Consider the following 18134-nt stretch of genomic DNA (forward strand, 5'->3'; position numbering starts at 1 on the left):
GATGACTAAATAAGGCTGCATTACCAAGTATGTCGAGATTTACAAGTAATGTAATGTATAGTTGAATGAGTCAAACTATTATAGATTAGTTAATCCTATAAGAATTTTTATTGTAATGTAAAGAAGAAAAGTCATATCTTAGATATATAGATTATTTGTAAATAAAATCTATTTGTACATTTCATTTATTTATGCCTTTATCATCTAAATGATGTTAGTGCCTTAGCTTGGTATCTGAATATCTGATCTATAATTAGGTAGCTGTGTTATTGTATAGGACAAGGGAATAACAAGACAAATCCCATCCAAAACCAAAAGAATCACTCATGATCACGTAGGTCTAGTTGATATATAGCTGCAGCTATATACATCTTTTACATGAATTGAACCATCACTCATGCAGAAAATATATAATCATCACCATTAACACTTTTTCAGTTTTCCCTACTCCCTACTTGGCACGCTAATGTTGTCTTTCTCTAATTTTTAATGATTTACTTTGGGCTTCAAATAATTAACATGCAATACGGCTATGAAAGTGGGCTTTAGAAGAGGCCCAGAGGCCCAATACCCGAAAGCCCATACATACATAGTTGTTAACGGTTTAAGCCGTTATAAGAAAATTTGTTGCTTGGTAAATGGCATAAATAAACTAAAAATTGGGAGTACGTTAAACTCTTTTGGAACCACAGGCATCGTTTCATTTCATTCCCTCAATTTGAGCATTACTATTGCACCCTGTTTCCATTGCCACTTCTTCCAAACCTGGATTTCAAAACCAATAAACTATGGTTCTGATGATCCTTAGTATTTTCAGATTCAACGGCAATCCATCTCAATATCTCAGACAACACCCGTCTCAAAACCAAAATAAAAATCAATTCTTTCTTTGATTTTCTCTCTCACTTTCTCTTCATTCATTCTCTCTCTCTCTCGCTTTGTGATTGAGGAAAATGGGGGCGTATAGCGCTGATGAAGATTACGATTATTTGTTCAAGGTGGTGCTGATTGGGGACTCTGGTGTGGGAAAATCGAACCTTTTGTCGAGATTCACCAAGAACGAATTCAGCAATGAATCAAAATCCACCATTGGGGTTGAGTTTGCCACAAGAAGCATTAGGGTAGATGATAAGATTGTCAAGGCTCAGATTTGGGACACTGCTGGCCAAGAAAGGTAAAATATTTCATTATTCATCATTCCCTTTGTGAATTTGATTCCCCATGTAAAAAATATGAATATCCATGATTTGTTATTGGAAGCTTACATATTATTCTCTATGTTCTCTCAATTGTTTCAATTATGTGGATTGAGTTGTTCTGGTGAAATGACAATCACAAAATCTGGATAGATGTCTCTGAGGCATTTAAGATTGTCATTTTTGTCATCATATTTTGTAGAGAGAGATTCAATGCCTTTGGCAATGTTGCTTTTGAAAGTATGCACCTATGTGATATATAACTCATCTTGCATTCCTTTAACTCAAGGTATCGAGCAATTACAAGTGCATACTATCGAGGAGCCGTTGGGGCATTACTAGTGTACGATGTTACGCGCCATGTAACATTCGAGAATGTGGCGAGGTGGTTGAAGGAGCTGAGAGATCACACAGATGCAAACATTGTGGTTATGCTTGTGGGAAACAAAGCAGACCTCCGCCATCTGCGGGCGGTTTCGACCGATGACGCCACGGCCTTTGCTGAAAGAGAGAGCACATTTTTCATGGAAACATCTGCTCTGGAGGCCTTCAATGTCGAAAACGCCTTCACAGAGGTCATGAAGCAGATCTATCATGTTGTGAGCAAGAGGGCACTCGACATTGATGATGATCCAACATCTTTACCAAAAGGGCAATCAATCAATGTTGGGTCTAGAGATGATGTTTCAGCAGTCAAGAATGGTGGATGTTGCTCTTCCTGAACTTGCAATCAGAATCTCTCGATTTGCCTATTCCTTGTTTATATCAATGTAGAGAGCATCATTGTCGTAGAGAGCATCACTCTCTAACCTTTCTATTTCTTTGTCTATAGAGAAATCAGCCTTAGGAAATATACACTTTAATTGTGCTTGCTTCCTATTTTGTTGTGTATTATCAAGGTATTCGTTTATTTATCTAATCTAATATAATTGATTCAGTACTTTGCTTTGCTTCACTCTTGTCTATGAATATTGGCAAAAGCATCTAACCTTGTTCTTTCCCCAATCATATGCTACATTCAATTATGTTTTAAGTTTGAAGTTTGAACATCAAACAGAATTAACATTGTTCTAAACTCCATAATCATTGTTCTTAACCTCCACCTCTTATAAAACATGAAACAAGGTTATACAAATTCCTTATCCATATCAAAACGAACAGCTAAAAAATTAAAATAAAAACATCAGCACTAAGCACTGAGCAGAGTCGATTATAAACATGAAACAGCATTGCCCTATCGCAGCGAACAGCACCTCCAAGTTATTCATAGGTGTAAACCCTAAAAGAAGCGAAATCAAAATTAAACCTTGAAATACCCAAATTGGTGAAAGTGGAGGAACTAGGTCACCAACCGAATTAGGAGAAAACAGAAGCAGCGCGTGATTCAAGGGCGAGATTTGTCTTCGTCATTATTCGATACAGAGGAGGAAGAAGAAGGAGGAGGAGGAGGAGGAGGAGAGTCGTCGGAGCGGAAAGAGAGGAGAGGGTTTTGGCCCTTGATGACCCAACCGAGGGCAAAGAAGGCGAGGCCGGCGAGCAAGGCGGTGCCCCAAGCGTGAGAGTACCACTTGCTGTATTCTCTGGTGGCATACTTCCACTGATCCTTGAGCGTGGAAGGATCAGGGTTCACCGTCTCCGGTGGGTTCACGTGAATTTTCTGGTTGTGCCCTGAATACTTGCTTGAAGACCCATTCTTCCCACTTCCATTTGAAGAAGATGGTGGAACAGGGTATTGCTTTTTTGGATCACTTTCTCCCATTCTTCAATCACCGAACAAATCACTCGTGTAAATGAATTATATTACCTTAGATTCTTACAACATATTTATATGCCACGTTTCATGAAATCATGGATCACATATTCACATGTGTCCCCCAAGAAAAATTCCTTTCCTTCTTTTGAGTTTTTTTTTTTTAATTTAATAATTTTAAAAAGTTCGAATTATATAAAAATATCCCTCATATAAAATTGTCTTTATATAAAAATTATAAATAATAGATAAAAATTACTAATTAATTTGACTAAATTATCATACGAAAGTTTTCAATTATTATATGAAAATTATTTATTTAAGTAATTATTTTATAAAAAATCTAAAAAAAAATAAAATCACTTATATATAAGAACTTAAATTAATGAAATTTTTAGTATGTTGTCTAATTGTTTGTTTCAATAATAAATTTTTAAATAAAATTTAAATTCGTGATGAATTAGTCTTTAATACAGTGGGCAACTAAATAAAAGAAAATGGAGAGAGAGTTGGCATTCAAAAACTATACTTACATTTAAAATTACAATCATTAACAAAATTAACAAAAATATTTTCATGACCACAAGTCTACAATACATACAAATAAGGATGTTTGAAGTTCTCCCCTTGTGGTACCTCATAATTGATGCACCAAATATTCAAAGTGAATTTGTATCCTAAATTTGACACAACAAACCTCAATGATTACATGTGAAGAGGGGAGTAGATACACAAAAAAATATAAATATACCAAGTCTCATTGAGGTTCTATCTTTGCTGTTGGGAAGTTTCCAGAATGGCTAAAATCTTCATTGTCATAAAGGTGTTTGACATTTTGCCCAAGTGGCACCTCATAGCTTTCTGTGGTGGAAGCTGATTCAACACTCGGGTTCAAACCAGCAAGTTGGATTATGTTCTCAATCTCTTTCACAACCTCAGCCATAGAAGGCCTCTCAGATGCATATTCTTTCACACACCTCATTGCCACTTCAACAAACTTCTCTAACCCCTTAGGACTTGTGCTTCTGACTATGGTTGGATCAACAATAGAGTGAAGATTGTACAAGTCTTTTGATGTATCCATTACCCTCATTACCTCTCTCACAATGTACTTCCCTTGCTCTATTGGCCTTTTCGCTGTTACTAGCTCAAGCATTACCACTCCAAAGCTATATACATCGCTCTTTTCGGTCAATTGCTGGCTCATGTAATATTCAGGATCCAAGTATCCCTATGACAACAAAAGGTAACAAAGCAATCAAAATACTTATTCAATTTTTTTGTGCTAAACAGAAGCTTTCTTTATTCTTCAAGTTTCATTATGTATGATGTTTAATTAAGTTATAAAGTCTAAAGCATTGTCTACAAACCATTGTCCCTTTGACTTGAGTAGTGACATGGCCCCTTTCACTATCAACAAGAAGTTTTGAGAGACCAAAATCAGCCACTTTTGCATTAAGGTGATTATCAAGTAGGATATTGCTTGATTTTATGTCTCTGTGTATGATTGGTGGGTTAGCAAGTTCATGAAGATATGCCAGACCCCTCGCTGCGCCCAACGCGACTTTCAGCCTCCGTATCCAATCCATCGATATCCCAGACTTTCCTGCATTGACAAAGTTGAATTGGAAAATAATAATCATGAGTCTATGATGCAACATCATGGCAGATATGGACTGGTGAAGGAATTGGAAATACCTGTAAGACTATCCATTATAGTACCATTTGGAACATACTCGTACACCAGCATTTGTTCACCCTTCTCAAAGCAGAAACCCACAAGACTAACAAGATTCTTATGGTGGACCCTTGAAAGAAGTTCAATCTCAGTTTTAAACTCAACAGCACCTTGCATAGATTCTTGTGCAGCCCGCTTGATGGCAACCACTTCCCCAGCAGGAAGAACACCTTGGTACACCTAGTTGATGAAGAACAATTAGATCTTTCACTCTTTCATACAATTGAACAAGAAGAGAGTAAAGATAAAGATGTCATGAATGAATACCTTTCCATAGCCCCACTTCCAATAGTATTACTTTCTGAGAAGTTGTTGGTGTATTTCCTCAGATCTTCGAAAGAAAACCATCGCGCTCCTTTCAACTGAGGAGCAGCTCCACTATTCGGGTTCTGTTCCCAATTTGCTGCAATTTAAATGACATTTGGATCAATAAAAGAGTACCAGAAACGTTGCTTTCATTACAAGAAACAAACTAAGCTAAACTTGCATCAACTATCTTACCAAAAGGATTGAGTTCAGATCTTTCTGCTCTTCTTTTCTGGCGGAGGGCATACATGCCTATGACGACTGCTAATCCAAGAAACACCACAACAGCAACTACTGCACCAATTATAGCTCCGGTATGCTTTGACTTTGATTTAGGTTCTCCTATGTGACATAAGAGTGACAGAGTGAGAGAAGAAAATAATATATGACAGAAGAGACAGAGAAAATATAATCAATATTTCTGCTTAATAATTAGACACTGAACCACCTCCATAGTATTGATAGTTGAGACCATTGAAGAAATAAGGGGAGAAAAATTCCGGGGGCTTGAAAATTTGGTTACTTAGCACAAAAGCAACACTTGAAACTCCAGTTCTATTGAAACGATCAGTTTGAGATGGGAAGACATCCAGAGTCAACTGAAAATTGTTGTTAGATGCATTCCTTGAGGGATTACTCAGAGAAACTGAATCCACAGGAAGCTTTTGGGACGCAAAGCTCTTCAACAAAGACTGCTCAAGCTCCTTGTAATCAGTATCGTTAAGGGTTGTGAAACTAAGAGCTCTGGAGTAGAGTGTTCCACTATAGGGATATGCACATTTACAATTTGGGCTGGAAACCTGACCAGAAGAGCATGATTGAGCGGAGCAATTATTTAGTGGTGTTGTGTATGCAGGAGTTTGTAGGGGCAGTTGGCAATAACTCAGTTTTTGAGCTTCAGATTCATGACAAATTGGATTACCAGCTAACCTGCAAAAGCATTGCATAATAACTGTCTCAGAATCAAATTGAGTCTACTTGAATAGCTGGAAGAATCAAATTGAACTCTGTGATATCAATGTCATAAATGAATCTTACACCACTTGGAAATTTATCTTTTTGCTTCCTGGCTTGTAATCGGTTATTTGATTATCCTGCAAATCAATGAGCTGCAGACTGTTACTGTAGCCACTGGTAAGATTCAATGTGCCACTCAGCTGGTTGTCCCCTAGTAGCCTGTTACCACAATTCAATAAAACCAGGTTATCTCACATTCATATGATGCATCACTTAATTATTGAAAGTTAGAATCAAGGTGAAGGAATAGCATACACAGTTGTCAGAGATTGCAAACTTGAAACCCATAATGGAATATCAGAATCGTTGAAAGAATTGTTGCTCATATCCCTGCAGAAGATTTTCCATAAATGCAAACTTAGATCATTATATTATGCATGAGTTTTATGTTTATGTTTTGCATGTTTTTGTTGCATAAGATCTAAGTGTAGGAAAAACATGTAAGCAATAGCATGGCTTCTGGAATATTATTATTGAGTTTAACTTGAATAAAAACTTTCCAAAATATAACAGGCTATAATTATTCTACAGTTTACTACTTACACATAGGAGAGACTGTTCAATCCGGTAAGGTCCGGCAGAGAGCCATTTAGCTTATTATGGGATAAATACCTGCAAAAGTATATATAGTCAGTGCCTTCTCTCTGCAAGATTGATAACATAGAAAAACATGGAAATATTTGCAGATAGACAGTTTATGTATGAAGCTTAATATGACATGATGGTTCTTTAGTTTCCTTACAGCTCACTCAGCTGTCCAAGATTCTTTAAAGTTGAAGGCACTGCTCCGCTAAATCCATTTGTATCTAAGCGCCTATGATCAAGAGAGGAAAAGACATCAATATAGAGAAAATCCAAAGAAATTCAGACATCAAGAAGTCACCTGACACAGGTAACATGATACTTACAACACCTCCAATGTGCTCACTTGACCAAGGGAGCTAGGAATACTACCCTGCAGTTGATTGTTGTCCAAAAGCCTAAGATAAAAAGAATACAAGGGTGGATAATGTCACCAGCATATTAGGAAAATAACATGAAATTGCAGATAAATGTAATTGAAATATTGTGCTGTCTTACACTCTGTGACATGGATTTCCATGCCTTCAATTCATTTATCAAAATCAAGAAAACAAAAAAAAAGTACTATAAGATGTAATGATGCTTACACATGTTCTAGTATCATTTTTGAATTGAACAGTTTTTCCGGTAATTGACCAGAGAACTTATTGTTCCCCATATGACTGCAAAAACAGTGAACATTGTCTTAGATAATCACTGAAGTGGTAACTATATATATTCAGTTATATTATTAATGCAACAATATCAACTGAAAAGTGATGTAATGAGAATTGACATACAAGTGTTGTGCCTGAAGGAGCAGGTCAAGTCCTGGTCTTCCTTTGTTATCAGATACAGGAATTTGTCCTTCAAGTTGATTATCAGCAACATCAAACCAATTGATATTAGTCAGATTGCCAATGGAGCCCGGAATTGTTCCGTTGAACCGATTCATATTAAGTGCTCTGCATAGCAATATCTGATAAGCTAATCATAATGTACCATATCTTAGCACAATGAATAAACACTGAGCTGCAATATTTGGATAAATTCAAGAAGTGAACATTATATGAAACAATATCCTTTGTGATATTGGAAGTAGCAGAGTTGTTAATATAGAAGTTCTTACAGAAAGGTTAGTTGCTTCAAAGCTCCAATAGAGTCTGGTATAGGACCAGAGAGACCACAACCAACCAAGGCGCTGGCAAATAATAAGAGAAGTAACTTATAAAGAAGCATACTATATTTTTCAAGGGATAGAAAAATGCTAGATAGAAGAATTTCATTTTATTTTTCAAATATGATATTGCTAATTAAACTGCTTTCCTTACAGGGATTTTAGCTTCTTCAAACTCCCAATTTCTTGTGGAATCGTTCCTGTCAAGCCAGTGTTGTAAGAAAGATCCCTACATGAACAAAACAAGAATGATCCATTGGTTATTCTGTTTTCTCAATTCAGCTTATTTTGAAGATCAAATGCCTTAACCACACTGAATCATTTTAATGAATATGAGAAATTGAAAAATTACAATGTGTCTAGTTCAGGTAATTGTTGGATTGCTGAAGACAGTTGTCCCTCCAAATTCATGCTTAATAGTTTCCTGAAAAATATAAACATTTTTTTTTTCAAATTTAGTTTCTGAAGAGTATAATGTGAGAAACAATCTTTCATGTCAAAGGAAGTGAGGACTAACAATTCTGTAATCCTTGAGTTGGAGCAACGAATTCCTTCCCAATTACTGCCACAAGGATCTGTACCAACCCAATTTGGTGGTTTGTTAGTCCAGAATCCTGTAAGAGCTGCTAAGCCATTATCTGAAGCAACACAATTCACAAAAAGAAAATTTGTTAAAGGAACTAAGTAAATAGAAGACTACAATCTCAAACAAACTCTTAACAGATTTTACAATAGTAAGAACTAAGAACCTACATCATGTCAACTATTATTCTGGCAAAGAAAAAAATAACAAGGTAAACAAATCCATTTTCTAACTTTTGATTATTTCTTATAACCATTGTAGAAATGATCTATTCTTATAAAATATCTGCCTAACTGCTAAATGAAGGAAGAATCAATTACTTTTTAAAATTTCAAAACATTAGTTTCATCAGTTGTTTGCTTCATTAAATATTTAGAAGAATATTTTAGAGGCTAATTGAAGGTTATATCATAACTCTAGCTTTATTTATTAGCAGCAAAGGATCTCTGAGTAGGTACCAATATAGGTCAATGACTTGCATGCATAATAAGCACAGATTTTGACAGAGATAAAGATGAAGATAGAACATAAATTGATACATAATTTGCATAAAAGGCCTAAAATAGTTTAGGCACTTGTCAACCATATATAGTAGCATCCCAAGAAAATGGCAAGAGTTCTTGCTCTTTTATTTATATATATGAGATATGATAAAGCTACATGAAACAAAGAGTAAGATATCAAAAAGGGTTGAGTTGAGCTTACAGTCTTGGCTGTTTGTTTGTGCTGCTACAAGCAGAACTTGAATAAGAAGCATGAGTAGAAGAAACAACTTGTTATGATGTTCCATTATTATGATGCTGAAAGTTATATCTTCTGATGATGAATGAAAAAATCTAATCAACCCTTTTCTTTCAAATGGAAGCAAGACAAGGATCACAGAATAAAGCAGAAAAAATAGTGCATAATAAAGCAGAATCTTTTAACCAAGAATGTCTGAGATAAATTCAATAGATAAAGGTAGACGCGTCTTCTTGAATCTTGATGGCTAACTAATACATTTTACTCAGTCAACGGCTCTTCCATGTAAAAATTTCAACGTTTGAGAAGGTTATATATAACTCCAATAAATAAGAAAGAAGAAAAAGATAAAAATTGTTCCATGGTGGCCACTAACCATATATATCTATAAATATCTTCAATTGATAGAGTCATTGTGATTTTTTCTTTTCTCACCCTGAAATATTCAAAAGAAGAATTCTATAAATAATAAGAATAAGAAAACATGAAGTGTTTGAATAAGCAACCACCTAAATGTAAGATTTAATTTCTATTGGTATCTGTCAATCATGCAAGATGCAATTGGTTCCACTTCCATATTAAAATACTGCTCATCACAACTCTAAGGTAGTTAGATATTAAAGTCAAATTAATAATTATTTGAATATTAATTGAGGATATAAACTATAGGTGATGAACAAGGTGCACTCCTCATCATCACTCTCATATTTGTTAGGAGGGGACACATACATTCATTTTTGGTGTCTCACATTGTTGGAGCTAAATTGGCAGATGAGTGGTACTATAAGAACCACCTTGTTCTTTCTTTTCCATAACCAAATTCATATTCAAATTTAATGGCCTTACACTATATGACAATTTCATGAACATCTAGTTTGCCGTCCAATTAATATTACTATTAGCAATACAAAAATAAATAAACTTGGTTATGCCAAAATTTTGTGTAGCTTTCACTACTCTCTGCTCATGTACAACCTAAGATATATTCTAAGTTTTGTTATATGTATACCTAAAATTATTACACGCAATCAACAATGCTAGGAACCAAGAGTGTCTCTGGGTGAATCCAAAACCTCTACGTGGATGGTGCTTATACTAGGCATTAGTATGTTTCTTCTATTAAGTATCAGAATGTTTCTTTTGCATACTAAATGGATGTTCTTTTATATATTTTATAAAAAAATTTATATACTAAGAATCGGGATTGTTGGAAGTTCCGTGATCCCCGCCCCTATTTCTTCAACTATTATTCAAAATTTTAATTTGGGGTGAGAAACAATTAATATCAAATATTATAAATTAAAAACAAATAAAATTAATTAAATATAATTATAAATTAGTTAAGTTGTTTACTTTTTTGTTGATAAGCTTTTGGTTCTATATACTTTTCCTTTCTCTAATAGTAATAATATTTCCTAGTTTCAGATATCCTTGCACACAACTAAGCACACGCATTGAACAAGAATAAACAAGAATTTTTAATTTTTTTATTTATTTTTTAGTGTTCTATTTTAGAGAGAAAAGATGTGAGAATTGTATAGTTGGTTGGACAGGCTTGAAGCAGGTTGTGATCTTTGTATAATTTGTATTTGAGCAAAGTGGAGCGGCAACCGAAGAGGGTGAGAAAAGAATACAAGTTTTGTACTAAACCAAAAACAAAGAAACAAAAAGTTTAAATGAAAATATAGCATCTTCTTCTATTTCCTACTAGCTAGGATTTAAAAAAAAAAAAAATCAAAGTGATTAAGATTAAAATAAAAAAATCAAAAGTCATTGCAACGTCAAATTAGAGGAGAGACTCTACTTCACGGAAGAAAAGTGAGAACGCTAAATTAAAATTATTAAGATAAAGAAAGCCATCAGTGTGGTGTATCTATATACTATTGACTATTCATTATTGCATGTTGTATTCTTAGCTTCACGTAAATTAAATATGATGAACAACTTTTTGTCCTAGTGACTGGACGATATGTTCTAGAGAGAAGAGAAGGATTAAGATTTAGAATTCTATATATATATAGAGAGTGAAGTATTTAATTGGTCTTTTACGTTTTGGTGTAATTTTATTTTGGTCCTTAAAGTTTAAAGTGTCCTATTTGAATCCAAAAAAGTTTTATTTAGCTTTAATATAGTCCCACTATGAGATTAAAGTTAAATAATTAATGTAATATCTTACATTAATGTATCTACAGTTGATTTTGTGTCTTTGAAGCTTGTACTTGTTCTTCAAATTATCGACCTTGTTCTTGTACTCATGTAGGACATTCCGTTAATTATTTAACTATATAACATTAATGCATCTACGGTTGATTTTGTGTCTTTAGAGCTTGTATTTGTTCTCTAAAATATCAACCTTGTTCTTGTACTCATGTAGGATATTCCGTTAATTATTTAATTATATATAATAAAAGTATTGTAGTTATTTTTTATAATAGGAGTATTATAGTTATTTTTTATAAAAAAATATTAATTTAAACCGATTTAAAATTTGAGTTACCAATTTTTTAGTCAAATCGATTTATTTGGTCTAATTTTGACAAAAATAATACGATTTAATTAATTACATATGTTAAATTTAATTATTATAAAATATCTTTAAAAAAAATATTTTAAGTGTCTTTATATAATAGTTACTTAAAGTAATAATGTGAATCCTACAGCAAATTGCATTTTCTTTAACAAAAGCCGCATAGATTATTATTCAAATGATGTTGGAGAAAGGAGTTGGTCAAATCCACCAATATAATTACTATAAAAAAGTATGTAACATTTTTTTTGGTTCATGTATAAGCTGTGATTAAGGGGTCAAATTAAACAATTTCATACGTTGATCGGTTAACCGTGGCCTAGTATATGGAAGAAGTCATGTTAGTTCATGAACCTACAGAAGTAGTCCCATTCAATCTTAATGTTTTTACTGGTTTGCAAATTTGAATTTTTTTTTCTAATAATGTTTTCGTCACTCGTGTATTATCCTTCATTATTTAATGAAAATTATTTAGCATGAAATGATAAATAATTAAATATTGTCATGTGCTGCAAATATCCAATCCCCACATTTGATTATTATTATTATTATTATTATTATTATTATTATTATTATTATTATATAAAAAAAAGTCAAAAATACAAACGCAGTCATATTTTTGAAATTTCATAAAAAATGTCCAAGTTGAATTTCATGTTGGATAGCTATTTTAATTACATGGCATCAAACAGTGACATATATCAAAAGAAAAAAATATTTAAATTAGCGACGAGACATTAAAAGGCAAGTTAAATGACAGTATAATTTTCAATCCAACCTTTAAAATTTAGGATTCTAAACAAGAAGATGTTTTATTATTGATAATGCTGAGAAGACAAAAAAATTATTAGAATTTATTTTATTCAATATTTATAAAATTTATTTTTATTTACCAAATAAAATAAGCTCTAATTATTTTTTACTAAATAAAATAAATTTTAATAATTTTGGACTATTTTTTTTATTATCAGACTTTTCCGTTTTATTATTTGCCTTCAAACTTATAGAAAGTGATTAATATAGGAACGGAGGAAGAAAAGTGGCACGACCTAATTTGAATTTCAATAATGGAAGATGAGTTGGTAGGTAACGATGCAGATATATGCAGTTAAGACTTGTAATAAATATAATAAATACTCTAATCATATGGCACATGGATGATGGATCAATACAACCTATTTTTCTCCCGTTTCTATTATTTGGTAATATGGATATTATGATATATACATTGATTAAAAGGACATGCATAATTTGATGCTGACGTATATGATCTGTCCTTGTTCTTTTTGTAGTTAATTAATTAAATAATATTTTAAATTTTTTTTGTCAGATGAATTGGACAATCTCTAATGTTAAATATTATAACACACTTACATTACACATTCATCCACACAACACTAATATATTCAATACTTAGCGCATTCACTAAAATTTAAACCCAAATACAGTGAATTAAGAAAAATAGGGTAAATACCTTTTTCGGCCTCTCAGCATTTTAAATTGGGACATATCGCACCTTTATCATTCAGAAACCTCAACCAGGTCCTCAACCATCAACATTAGTGAACGTATCGATCCCTGTGACCGGTTGCCAACAGGTTGCCTGGATGACGTATCAGGTGGAGACTGAGTTGTCAACTGCAGGTGCCACGTGTAAGTAGAAGTTGTTGCAGGGACTCAAAACCCCCTCCCTGTAACTGAAACGGCGTCGTTGCGTTGGGTTCATATTCCCCCCTTCTTGAATGATTGAAAGGGTTTAGGGTTTGCATCTTCTGACTATGTGAGAGGACCTGCAACAGTGGCATGGCTACTGCAAATTCTGGTGCTTCATTCAGTCGCGAGAAAAGATGCGGTGGGGTGAGGAGAGTTGGGGCAGTGGAATGAGTGTCATTCTGGAAGGAGCGTCGAGAAGAATGAAGAAGAAATTTGTTCCTCCAGTGTGCAATTGCGAATCATACGCCATTTTGTTCGAATCTGGCACTTCAAAAAACCCAAGGAGACTTTTCTTTGGTTGTTCTTATTTTAAGGTAAATTTTTTGAAATCGTTTTTATTTGAGTTGCTGCGTTATTTTGGTAACTTGTTGGAGTTTAACAGTAAGCATGTTTGATGTAGAACAACACATGACATTGCAAATACTTTGTCTGGCTAGATGAGTATGTTGCCTCTTTTTGTATTGATGAAGTGCTACAAGATGGAGTAGCAGACCCAACGAAAAAGATGGAAGAAAGAATTACAGAGATAGAAAAGAAGATAGATGAGGTCAAAAACGATGATAAAAACAGTGGTACTCTTAGCAGATGGAAAATGTTTGAGTTGATTTTGCTAGGAATTGTAATAGGAAAGGGATGTAGTCTAGTTACAGCTGTATAATATTAATATGCCTTTGAACTTGTAAATTCAGTGTTTTGTAATGGGTACAATTTCTGAATGTAGTGAAAGAAAAGACTATGAAATTGTAATAAACTATGGTTCTGGATTAATAGACATTGTTTAGTCAGTTATGAGTATTTTTTGCATTTCATGATTTGTGTGTAATTGATTGACAAAATCATGGTTGAAAGAAACTGAAAACATAGTAACAATGCACATTTACACAAGGATTATATATTGTCATTTCATAAATCCAAGATTTGGAATATGTAGCTCATAAACCATGTGAGGCAAAGTTTCCATAAGGTAACACACAAGGTACACCAGACAAAGTTTACAAAATAAAACTCCCAAACTATGTGAGGCCAAGTAGTTTTCTAAAAAAACATGTCCTTACTTGGTAGTAATTTTTCAAATTCTGGACTAGCAACTAAAAAATATAAACAGCATTACAAACAGATAAGTCTTATGGTCTAAAAATCCTAGTTAACTAAGTCTGCTTTAGTGGCCTGAAATTTGGTGTTGGAATGAACTTCAATAAGTCTGAAGAGGTTTCTCCACTTGATGCAGCCACTGTTTCCTTGGAGATGGCCTCAAGATTTTCTGGTGTAGCTGCTGGCTGGTGGCCTATTTGTGGATTCAGAGAACCTGGTGGCCTAAAAGTCTTCAGCTTGGGCCTGAATCTGGCACTTGGTTGGGCTGGTGGTGCAGGACTTGACTGGCCTGGTGGTGAAGGTGTTGGCTGGCCTGGTGTTGTAGGTTCACCTTGAGATTGCTATGCAACAACATCCAAAATCAGCTAGTTACTTCACAAAAAAAAAAAAAGAGTTAACAAGTTAGACTGCATAGTATAGTGAATAACATTTACCACTGGAGGGGCAGATTGAGTGATTGGAATTTCCTCTTGTGGAGCATGTGGTCTCTTTGGCATCTTTTTCTTATGCTTCTTAATCTTAGCCTGTTCTAGTTTCAAACAATAATATAGCAAACCAATCAGGTCTAAAAAGACACACAGCCAAGCACAACACTAAACCTAAAGAACAAAAAGCATAGCAAAGTAAAATTCACAGTTCTAACCCTAATTTCCTCTAAAGTAGGGTTCGGCCTTTGATGCATGGGTTTGTTGTGAGTGTGGCCAGATGTTCCACCCTGAACAATGATTTCAAGATTTCAATTAACTTATAGTATTCCATGTATGCAGAAAGAAAAGCAAATTTTCTACAAAATTTTTCCATACCTTGTTATTTCTCCTGCTTTTTGGTTGCCAGTTAGGGTTTTTAGGTGCTCCCTTACATGTTTTGAAATAGTGGCCACTTTCTCCGCATTTGCTACAGGTAACCTAGAAGGTCCTTCTAACCTTGTTGCCATCACTTGGAGCTGGAGGTGTAGCTGATTCCTTTCTCCTCTTAGTTGGTCTACCAACAGGTCTCACAATTTTTGGTGGATCAGCCTTCAGTTGGTTAGTTGGTTCCCAATACTCTTCACTGAGTACATGGTTGATACAAATGTCATATGTCTTCCTTATGGTTTCCATAGTGAGAAATGGAGACACGAAGTCTACAGCTGATTTTACCCTCACTCTGGATATTGCTGCAATAGCATGAACACAAGGTACACCTACAGAACATAATTTATCAAATATAACATCATCCATAGCTCAACAACATTACCAAAAAAATTGAGTGATTTGACATGCATACACCTAACCTGTGAGCTGCCATAAATTACATGTGCAGGTTTAATTTTTCAGGTTAACCCCAAGTTTTTGTGTATTCCTGGATACCTCAAATACAACCCTGTCATTGTCACCACACCATTAAGCATTCTACTTGTGACTTTGTGGCTTAATCCATTTGTCTAATTTCATTTGCTGCACTGGTGCTAGCCTTCCTTTATATGCCCCTAGGATCCTCTTGTGTCTAGCCATTTTGTTCATAACATGAACCCGTAGCTTCTCACACAGTGTTAGAATTGGTTTCTCCCTAGCTTCCACAATGATTGCGTTCCAAGACTCACACATGTTGTTTGTCACAGCAGCATTCTTAGGATAATGACTGAAAAATGCCTTATACCATACCTTAGGGTCAAACTTACTCATGTATTCCCAAACTCCATTACTCACAGTTTTCAACCTATCCATAGCAGCCTTGAACTGAACTGGAGTTGTGCTCCTAGCAGCTTCCCAAACACAACCCTTAACCTGTTTGTCCTTAAACCTCTTTTCACAATTTTTTCACATATGCATCACACAGTTCCTATGAAATGCATTTGGCATCACCTCTTGGACTGCCCTTACAAGACCCTGCAGAATATTATATCACATAGTTAAGTTATCACAAACTAACAATAGTAGAGGCTAGCTAGTAACTATGTAACTTACTTTCTGTTGATCAGACATCAAATGCCATCCAAAGAGCATGCTTGCCCCGAAGTCCTCCTGAAGGTAAGTCAGAAACCATTTCCAATTATCAGTGTTCTCAACCCTGGTTACACCAAATGTGATGATAAATACATGATTATTTACATCTTGTGTCACTGCAGAAAGAAGTTGGCCTCCATAGTAACCCTAAAAGAAACACCCATCCAGCCCGATGAGTGGCCTGCACCCATTCCTGAAGCCTCTTTTGCAAGCATCAAAACTGATATACAATCTCTGAAACAAGTTTGACCCTTGTGGCTGGGGTAAGGTGTTCATATGTGCTGTGCTCCTTGGATTGCTCTTGTGTATCTCATTCAGATAGTCCCTCAGCTTCCCAAATTGTGCCCCTTCACTGCCCAACACAGTCTCCTTAGCTTGCTTTATTGCTCGTGTAATCATCTTTTGATTCAATTGAACATTATAGTCTTCTTTCATATGTTGCATTGCCTCCTTAGGTGTCAACTTTGGTTGCGTTTTTAGTCGCAATCCTAATTTCTCAGCAACCCAATTTTTATCAGCAAGGTTGCTTCCATAATCCCGGCCACATGTGTGCTCACTGTGAAATGTCTTGACCTCAAAAGAGTTGGTAACCGAGTTCTTCGACACAAAAATTAGCTAACAACAATCTTCCTCCGCACAAGCTGCTCTAACTCTCTCGGCTCATTTTTCAGGTACATGCAATCCCTTCCATCTTGCACAAACACATCCTTAAGTGCTCTTTTAAATTGCTCCATAGTTGCAAACTGCATACCTAGCCTAAACTGCACCTCTCCAAATGTTTTGCCTTCATTAAAATCTGGACCAGCAGGGCCCCTCTCATCATCTGATAAAATGGGAGTCACAAAACCCTCAAACTCATATTCATATACAATGTCAGCACCATCAACAAATTCCTCACCAGCCTCAATTGCAACCCCCTTTTGTTCCACATTTCCAATACTAGCTGGGCCTTTCATATTACCTAGATCCGGCCCAACACAGCCTCCACTACCTGGGCCTTGGCCTAACCCTGAATCTCCACTGCTAGACCCACTTTCCATTTCTCTATTCAGAATATGTTTCATCCTCCTCTTACCAGTATATCCCTTGGAGGCCCTTCTCTTTGCCATAGTCTTAGGTGAGCCAAACTTTTCATTTTTCTTCTTTTTTCTTTGTACATCAACAGACTCCTCAGAACTCTCAGTCTCATACCCAGGAGGAGGGGGCTTGTAAGCTTCATCTTCAGCACTCTCGTATGAATCATAGGAGGAGGAAGAAGATTTTGAAGAATCTATCACCACCAACACATCGTCATCTTCAGAAACCACTTCCTCCACCACAGACTCATCGTCAGTTACAACAGGAATATCCACTCCATGCTCAAAGTAAAGGTGGAACTCCTTCATATTATGGCTCATAGTGAAGTCGCACATATTGTTGATCTCCTTGCCATAGAGCACATGCAGACCATCCTCGAACTCAATAGCAGTTACGTCATGCTAGTAGATTTGTTTGTATGTCAAGTACCCCAAACATTTGAAAAGTTCCTCCAGGTCCTTCTTGTTTACGAAATCAATATCCATTGGAGAAAACTTCTCTACCTTCCCGCCTAAGTAATGTAGCTTACCATTAGCTCTTACAAACTTTTCGCCATGGTTAAATACAGGGATCACAAACACAGACATCTGCAACATTTATAACCTGGATCATTAAAGTTTTACCGTAATGCACAACAATGCCACCAACATTATCATCACTAAAAGCACTAC

General features: G+C 35.1%; 3 protein-coding genes and 1 pseudogene across 3 annotated transcripts; 1 reads left to right on the forward strand and 3 right to left on the reverse strand.

The window, feature by feature from the left end:
* Positions 1 to 643: 643 nt before the first annotated feature.
* On the forward strand, positions 644 to 2151 carry LOC112783804 (ras-related protein RABA1f). The gene is made up of 2 exons (XM_025826878.3): positions 644 to 1174; positions 1486 to 2151. The coding sequence occupies exons 1-2, from the start codon at positions 954 to 956 to the stop codon at positions 1916 to 1918; spliced, it is 654 nt and encodes a 217-aa protein (XP_025682663.1). The 5' UTR covers positions 644 to 953; the 3' UTR covers positions 1919 to 2151.
* A 131-nt stretch (positions 2152 to 2282) lies between these two features.
* On the reverse strand, positions 2283 to 3084 carry LOC112783805 (uncharacterized). The gene is made up of 2 exons (XM_025826879.3): positions 2549 to 3084; positions 2283 to 2475 (listed from the first exon to the last, which is right to left on the reverse strand). Exon 1 carries the CDS (start codon positions 2953 to 2955, stop codon positions 2581 to 2583), a length of 375 nt encoding a protein of 124 aa, XP_025682664.1. The 5' UTR covers positions 2956 to 3084; the 3' UTR covers positions 2283 to 2475; positions 2549 to 2580.
* Positions 3085 to 3455: 371 nt separating this feature from the next.
* Positions 3456 to 9509, reverse strand: LOC112784392 (leucine-rich repeat receptor protein kinase HPCA1-like; annotated as a pseudogene).
* A 5233-nt stretch (positions 9510 to 14742) lies between these two features.
* LOC140182904 (uncharacterized) lies at positions 14743 to 16830 on the reverse strand. Its single transcript, XM_072230873.1, has 8 exons — positions 16547 to 16830; positions 16348 to 16450; positions 16246 to 16269; positions 15804 to 16185; positions 15325 to 15584; positions 15045 to 15116; positions 14836 to 14925; positions 14743 to 14766 (listed from the first exon to the last, which is right to left on the reverse strand). Exons 1-8 carry the CDS (start codon positions 16828 to 16830, stop codon positions 14743 to 14745), a joined length of 1239 nt encoding a protein of 412 aa, XP_072086974.1.
* Positions 16831 to 18134: the final 1304 nt, after the last annotated feature.

The sequence above is a fragment of the Arachis hypogaea genome, chromosome 20, assembly GCF_003086295.3.
Source record: "Arachis hypogaea cultivar Tifrunner chromosome 20, arahy.Tifrunner.gnm2.J5K5, whole genome shotgun sequence".
Lineage (NCBI taxonomy): Eukaryota > Viridiplantae > Streptophyta > Magnoliopsida > Fabales > Fabaceae > Arachis > Arachis hypogaea.